The sequence below is a fragment of the Monopterus albus genome, unplaced genomic scaffold, assembly GCF_001952655.1.
Source record: "Monopterus albus unplaced genomic scaffold, M_albus_1.0 scaffold586.1, whole genome shotgun sequence".
Classification (NCBI taxonomy): domain Eukaryota; kingdom Metazoa; phylum Chordata; class Actinopteri; order Synbranchiformes; family Synbranchidae; genus Monopterus; species Monopterus albus.
Window position 1 is genome coordinate 52,982 of NW_018128466.1, and position 7,183 is coordinate 60,164.

General features: G+C 42.1%; 2 protein-coding genes across 4 annotated transcripts in view; one reads left to right on the forward strand and one right to left on the reverse strand.

The window, feature by feature from the left end:
- Window positions 1-3,426, reverse strand: part of arhgef11 (Rho guanine nucleotide exchange factor (GEF) 11) — a 21,477-nt gene extending 18,051 nt beyond the window's left edge. Inside the window, exon 1 of the mRNA XM_020588659.1 lies at window positions 1,649-3,426. Coding sequence (XP_020444315.1) covers window positions 1,649-1,683 — 35 coding nt within the window. The 5' untranslated portion in view covers window positions 1,684-3,426. The remainder of the gene's footprint in view (window positions 1-1,648) is intronic.
- A 771-nt stretch (window positions 3,427-4,197) lies between these two features.
- Window positions 4,198-7,183, forward strand: part of LOC109953228 (myeloid-associated differentiation marker homolog) — a 5,278-nt gene continuing 2,292 nt past the window's right edge. The window contains exon 1 of one of the 3 annotated variants that reach the window (XM_020588655.1): window positions 4,198-4,462. The gene's annotated coding sequence lies outside the window, so the exon portion shown is untranslated. Of the gene's footprint in view, window positions 4,463-4,516; window positions 4,601-4,666; window positions 4,787-7,183 lie in introns of those variants that run through there. The other 2 variants (XM_020588657.1, XM_020588656.1) reach the window with 2 other exon arrangements.

Below are 7,183 nucleotides of genomic sequence, written 5' to 3' on the forward strand. Positions count from 1 at the left end.
ATAACAAAGAGTGAAAAATTGAAGGCGGTCTGAATCCTTTCCGTACCCACTGTATAAAAGAAAAAAATGCAGAGGATCACTGAAGAAGAGACAAATAAAAGGTGATGGAAGAAGCCCAGAGAAACTTACAACAAGATGCAGAGCGATGAGAGAGAGAGATCATGTGGAGACGATTCAAGGGAGGTACATGGTCACATGTGGGGTAGAAAAAGGTTCCGAGACACGTTTATGAATACCATAAGAAGCAACCTGACATGAACACTCACCAGGCAGCGAAGGGGCTGAAAGCGAAGCATGACAGAAAAGGAAAACAGATAAAGAGAAAGGGGACAGAGAAAAGAGAGAAATTCAGAATGAAGACCAACTCTGAAGCAAACTGACCCAGAGGAAACGAGCTACAATTTAATGTTCATGAAACAGCAAATGTGCAGCCAGATGTGAGAGGTCTGCACAGGGACTGTCTACAAAGTGCAACAACAAAAAGAGGTACTACAAAAATATTCAATAGCTTCACTCTTAGGCACATTTTTCCCAAACTAAGTGTTGTTGTATAACCAACAGAAGACTGGTGATGTGTGACATGATTTCGTAGTATCTCTTTTGCTGTTGCACTTTGTAGACAGTCCCTGCGCACTCATCTTGTTCATTGTTGTACTTGTGTCTGAATGAAGCCCCGAGGACCATAATATTTGGACTATTTCTGGGGTTTGGACTTTTTGGTTGGACGAAAGAAGCTAAATGAATTGTTCAACTTAGATTCTAGGAAACTGAGATTAATCTAAATATTATGAAAATGACTATTAGATGTTGCCCTGTAGAGTTTTCTAATTTTAATATATCAAAGCAAAACTATCATAATGAAGAGCTCAACTCTGAGTAAACATGGTTGTTTTATAAACTGAATTTCTGATATGACCTGTATGGATGGATATGAATCAATGCATCCTGTGGGCAAACCGGAAGCATGCAAACAGCATTTTTATGCATGCAGTTTTTTTTCCCTTATAGGTTTCTTTAATCCCAACACCTGACAATCTCTCACTGGACAGCTGTCCTACCTGAACAGGTGGGCGTTTTTCTTATTGGCTTCCCTGTGATCATCACAGATAGTCACAGCGGTGGAAAGTAACAGAGGTGTGCACAAGAACACGCACATAAAACAGTCAACAGCAGGAGAAACGGGAAAGACATAGGGTCAAGACAAAAAGGCATCAAACAGACAATCACAAAAACTCAGTGTGGGGCTGCATGGCCAGCGTGGAGCTGAACAGCTGCAACGATCAGGATGAACTACATACAGTACAATGAGAGTTTGAGCAGAGGCAAAGACAGACACGGTGCTGACAGCAGGTGAATAATCACAACACGAAATTCAAGCAACAGACAGTGAAACTCTATAAATAAGATTAACATTCATGTGAAATATTTTGTCTGAAGTGCTACTTTTTTCATGCACGCAGTATTTTGTCCTCTCCTTGTTCCAGATGACAGTTTTAACACCTCAGAGCAAACAGCCTGTCTGACCAGTTTTTCCAGTGGCCACTCAGTTTTCTGATCTGGCAACATGACATTTTGAGTAAGATGTTAAGATGTTCTGTTAACCACATAAAGAGAAACTGTCTGGGTGTAATGGATACGAGGCCCATACCTGTCCAGTGTGGAGGTGGGCTGGCGGAGACTCATGTCTGCAGCCTTGTGACACTCCTCTCCTTCCTGGTGTGGGAATAACACTGTCACTGGGCCTTTTTTATCATCATCCCCATCATTAGTGTCATCATGTCTTTCCTCTTCAGTTTTCAGTCCACACAATGGGGCTCTCTGTTGAGCTTGGATCAGATCCTCTGGCTACGTAAAAGCGGGTTCAGATCAGACAGTGTTCTTCATGGTCCCATCCACTCAAGTGAAGTGGTTCCAATTAGGTGTCAGTAGAATTATAAAAAAAAAAAAGTGCTGCTAAAACTAACAATCAGATCTGACTATGTCATCAGTATCCTTCTTTACTAGACTGCATTTGCGGCTTAACATTAGTGGCTCAAAATAAATACTATCACAAAGACTGCTGGTGGCTTGATGCAGTGGTTCAGCTGTAGTGGAAAATAATAGTGTGCTTTCTTAAAGATCATCAGTCATGAGTATGGCATGTCTAGTTATGCACCAGGTCAACAGCATAAATACATTTTTAGTGTCTGTGTAAAGCTAATTAATTGAAGATCAAAGTTCAACATAACTGCTTCAATCCGCATACCTGACCAGATAACAGCACAGGATATCGTTGAATGATATTCGCTGTGAGCTTGCAATGAAATACTAAACAAAACCGTACATAGGCTTGTTTACCTGTGTGGCTTTCAACAGCTGTGACAACCTATATAATCCTACTCAAGATGTGCACTACCTTAACGTCGCTCGTTTCTCAAAGCGATTTTGACAGTTGTTATCTGTACTGACGTGCAAATATGAGGCTGGCTAACGCAAATTACTTCATACACAAAATAACGTACCTCAGTTTAATAAGGAAAGGGTGAATTTCTACAGCACTCGAACACGCTTCTGAGCTAACTGTACCTGGCAGAAATTTGCATGCTAACCACTGTAAACAACCAAGCCCGACGGTAGTGTTAGCTTTGCATACTCATTAACGAAATGGCTAGCTAACTAGTATCTATCGCTGCGCTTCCAAAAATGAAAGCACTGTGCAGAATGAAAGCCAAAGGCCCTTTTCGACTTTGAGTTGTGGCTTATCTAATGGGCTAACTGGGAAATATGAACTTGTATATCCACCTAGCGTTAGCCTGATGAGGTTAGCTCTATGGGTGGGCCAACTTCAATCCGCGGCATGGCGTTAGTGCTCACGTCGACCGAAAGCGCCGTGTTCTCGCCTTTTAGTTGCGCCACGACTGGGTTCTCCGAAGCTAGCTAGCTATCCAGCTAAGTCTGCAAGGTGAAAGGCCAACATGAGTTTAACTGCATACGAATATATGAATACTAAAATAGTAGAGATAGTAGCAGGCCATGCAAATTCCAGCTCGATATATCCCAGAGTCCTGTTTTCGGGCAACTTCAGACACTACATCTGCATGTTAGCCAGTAGCTAAAAGGCAATACGATTCCAGTAGAGTTCCACCTCAGGTCTTCTTTCCAAAAAACAGTGATAATCAAAGTTTAGCTTTTCTCTGCCGTGGTCTGCTAGAAGACTCGAAATATAATTACAGTCTTTGTTGCATAGCGTTATGTGCATTGCCTGTTTTAAAGCCAGTTCTTAAACTGTGTTGTTATCCTGCTGTCTTGACTTGCTGCTAATCCATCACCAAGGACCTTACGTACAAACAGGGCACCACAGCGCCCCCTTGTAGACGAACTGCAGTACTGCATGTAGTCCCCACTCCACTGCCTATCTGATACAACCATGCTGTCTGCTGTATGGAGCACAAAATAAAGAACCTTTAAGCTTACAAGTCGTCTTGGATAATATAGAGTCAACATTAATGATTTATATGTGTGGTTAGTATGACTGAAATATTTTGAACTATTAAAACCTCCAAAGCAGTGGGAAAAAAGAGAATAAAGGTTAGGCAAACTACTTTACTCAGGACTCAGTCTAGTAGCTTGTTTGGACTTTGCTTAATGCTGGAAGGATTTGATTAATCCTCAATTGAAGTAGAAAACGTAATTGTTTCAGGGCCCCTGAATAGAGAAAATAGTTCTCAACCATCTTGGTCATGGATGCATCTTGGAAACAGCTCCTTTTTTTCCTCATGAGGTTTAGCTATTTAGAGCATTTTAAACACATTTCTAAATCAAACTGTGTTTATATGGATATTTTGGTTTTATATACTTTGAATCACATACATCATAAACATTTAGTTATGATAATCAGTCATAGAGATTAAATAAAGTTCCATTATTTTAACAATTAATCACTCTTATTCAGAATAAGACTGAATCAGCTTGAACGCACGATGAATTTGCCTCCGGTCTGAATCAGTTTGAACGCACGATGAATTTGCCTCCGGTACAGTGGCTCTATGCATGTGCAATGTGCTTCCATAAGGCAACTGTAGTAATGAATGTAAGATTTATACAGCTGTTGTTTGCTGTAGATTTTACTCTAATTAATTTACAAATCATTTTAAGTTAATAATCATTTGCGCCGGCTAACACTTGCAGTCTTTGGCCATGATTTATAAAAAGCTCTCAGTATCTCAGAGTGCTGGGAATTTAAGGCTGAGCGTTTTCTCAACTAAGGCAACATGAAACACGTCAGAAGAGGAACTGCCATGACCTCAGCGAGGTTAGCGAGGCTGCAGCACTTTACCAAATAAGGCCAGTGCGGGGCGCGGGGATACATTCTCCTGAGTGCTGCTGGATGAGAGGGGGGATGCGTCTCCAAGTACGCACGGTGTTACAGGAACATTAGGCTTATAACAAAGATATGAAAGACAACTACGAGCTTAGAAAATCGGTAAGATCGAACTTCAAACTAATATTTTTCACTCAGACATTAGCAGCTAATGTTTCTCGTGGTCTATGTTTGGAATTGAGCCGATGATGGCACAACACTGGGCGTGACCGCTATTTGAGGCGGAAAGCGTCTTGACGGGTAATACGCCACTTGGAACGTGTGTGTTATATAGAATATAGCCTTAAAAGTAGATTTGAGTTAAGATGGCTTCATATCTGCAGTCTACGGGTTACACATATTTCAGCTGTGTAATTATTTTTCAGAAACCTTCTCTCTTCATATTGATGCCTTCACTTCACACCGATGTAAACTGCAACATTTAAGGTATATAGTGATATAGAGTAACATCCAGATTTGTTTATTTCAAGAACAAAACTTCTAGGCGTGCATGGTATGAATACTATCAAACCGAAAACCCCAAATCCTGTTTCCTGTCAGCTATTACTTCTAGGCGTTCATGGTATGAATACTATCAAACCAAAAACCCCAAATCCTGTTTCCTGTCAGCAGCGAGGGCACTGTGCCACAGACTACGCACACAACCACATGCACTGTGCCAAAGCAGATGTGGTTATCTCGTTTATGTCATACAGTAAACTGGGTGACTTCGCATGACCCCATGACTAGTATGTTTAAACCAACAGATTTTAACAGAAATGTAAAGATAATGGACTAAAACCTATATCGAACGACTGTTTTGTGTATTATTAACTAACATCTTAACTCATAAATGCTATAAGTTCAAGGCTCAGTTCCGATTAGGTGAAAGTGATTAAATGCTAATTTGATGTGTGTTAGTAATGGGAGTCTCTGCAGACCTGCCATTAGCTACTTCCTGTGTACAAGTCTCAACCACAGGTCTCAACACACACTCACAACAGGAAGTGTGGTAGTGCAGTTCATGGCTAATGAATGTAACAATTTTCAGGGTTTGCATTGTGAGAATGAAGGAACACGTTTTGGTCTGTATGGCTGCATGAGACATGCACCATATCTGGATCTGTGGAGCAGTTGTGGCCTCAAAGATTTAAGTTGTGTAACTGTTGTGGTGGATGGCCAGTAACCATAGCCTCTCAGACCATTATAACTTTAACTGGTCAAACACCACACATGCAATAAAAACTGTATAAATGATACACATTTTGGAAAAAAAAAACAGGCAGTGTCACACATGCTAGTGATAAAAGGTACATTTCCTCACTTCAGAGAATTCTGCCAAAGCAAACAGAATTAGTACCATGTGTCATAAAAAGCCACCTCCCCCTCCTTAAGTGTAAGCTCACAAAGAGCAACAGGGGAGGTCCTTCCTTTTTTCACATAAGGTTTTCTGTGTGTGTGATGTTTTCCTTATCTTATAAACAAATAAAAATAGACAGAAGTCTCTTTTAAACTGCATTTAGAGCAACTGGCACAGAAACTAAAGCTAGAAATGGATTTCTTATGTCAGAATAAACCTAGTCTCTCTCTCAAGGATAAGTAACGGTTGTGCAGTCAACAACCATGTTTATGCCTGAGTATGTTGTTCCTATGCACGTCTGTCTACCTTCAAATATCCTGTGATGCAGTTTGTCATTGTGCTTTGCTTTTCCTTATTAGAGACCAATATGACATTCATACTATATGGTAGATACTACAGTAGACAAAGTACTGGATTAGACTGGTCCTCAAGAAGGGAACTGCATTGTCATTTTTATTTACACTGGTCTCCTGCAAAACCTGCCTTAGTGTTTTACTTTGCAAATTTAAAACCAGTGCTCATCAGACCAGATCTCAGGCCTGTTTAACTCTGTTTGCTCCTCGGGTCAATACTGAACTTTAGAGGACAGCCCTGCAGGACTTTACACCTTACAAATGGAATGAATTACAATGGATTTTAAAACTTGAATGTCTCACCCCAGTGACCATTTTTAACTTTTACTCTATTTAATGGTGTTTCTGAGTGTATCTGATGCTAAATTTAATTACAATTCATTTGACTTGACATTTTCAAACCACTGCTGTTTGGCTACTAGAGGGCGCCAATGTCAAATTGTTGATCCATCCATCCATCCATCCATTTTCCTCTGCTTATCCGGAACCGGGTCGTGGGGGCAGCAGTCTAAGCAAAGATGCCCAGACTTCCCTCTCTCCAGACACTTCCTCCAGCTCCTCCAGGGGAATGCGAGGCGTTCCCAGGTCAGCCGAGAAACATAGTCCCTCCAGTGTGTCCTGGGTCTTCCCTAGGGCCTCCTCCCGGTGGGACATGCCCGGAACACCTCCCTAGGAAGGCGCCCAGGAGGCAACCGAAACAGATGCCCCAGCCACCTCAGCTGGCTCCTCTCGATGTGGAGGAGCAGTGGTTCTACTCTGAGCTCCTCCCGGGTGACTGAGCTCCTCACCCTATCTCTAAGGGTGCGCCCGGCCGCCCTGCGGAGGAAGCTCATTTCGGACGCCTGTATCCGGGATCTTGCCCTTTCGGTCATGACCCAAAGCTCATGACCATAGGTGAGAGTCGGAACGTAGATTGACCAGTAAATCGAGAGCTTCGCCTTACAGCTCAGCTCCTTCTTTACCACGACTGACCGGTGCATCGACCGCATTACTGCAGAAGCTGCACCGATCCGCCTGTCAATCTCCCGTTCTATCCTTCCCTCACTTGTGAACAAGACCCCAAGATACTTGAACTCCTCCACTTGAGGCAGGAACTCTCCACCAACCTGAAGGGAACAAGCCACCCTTTTC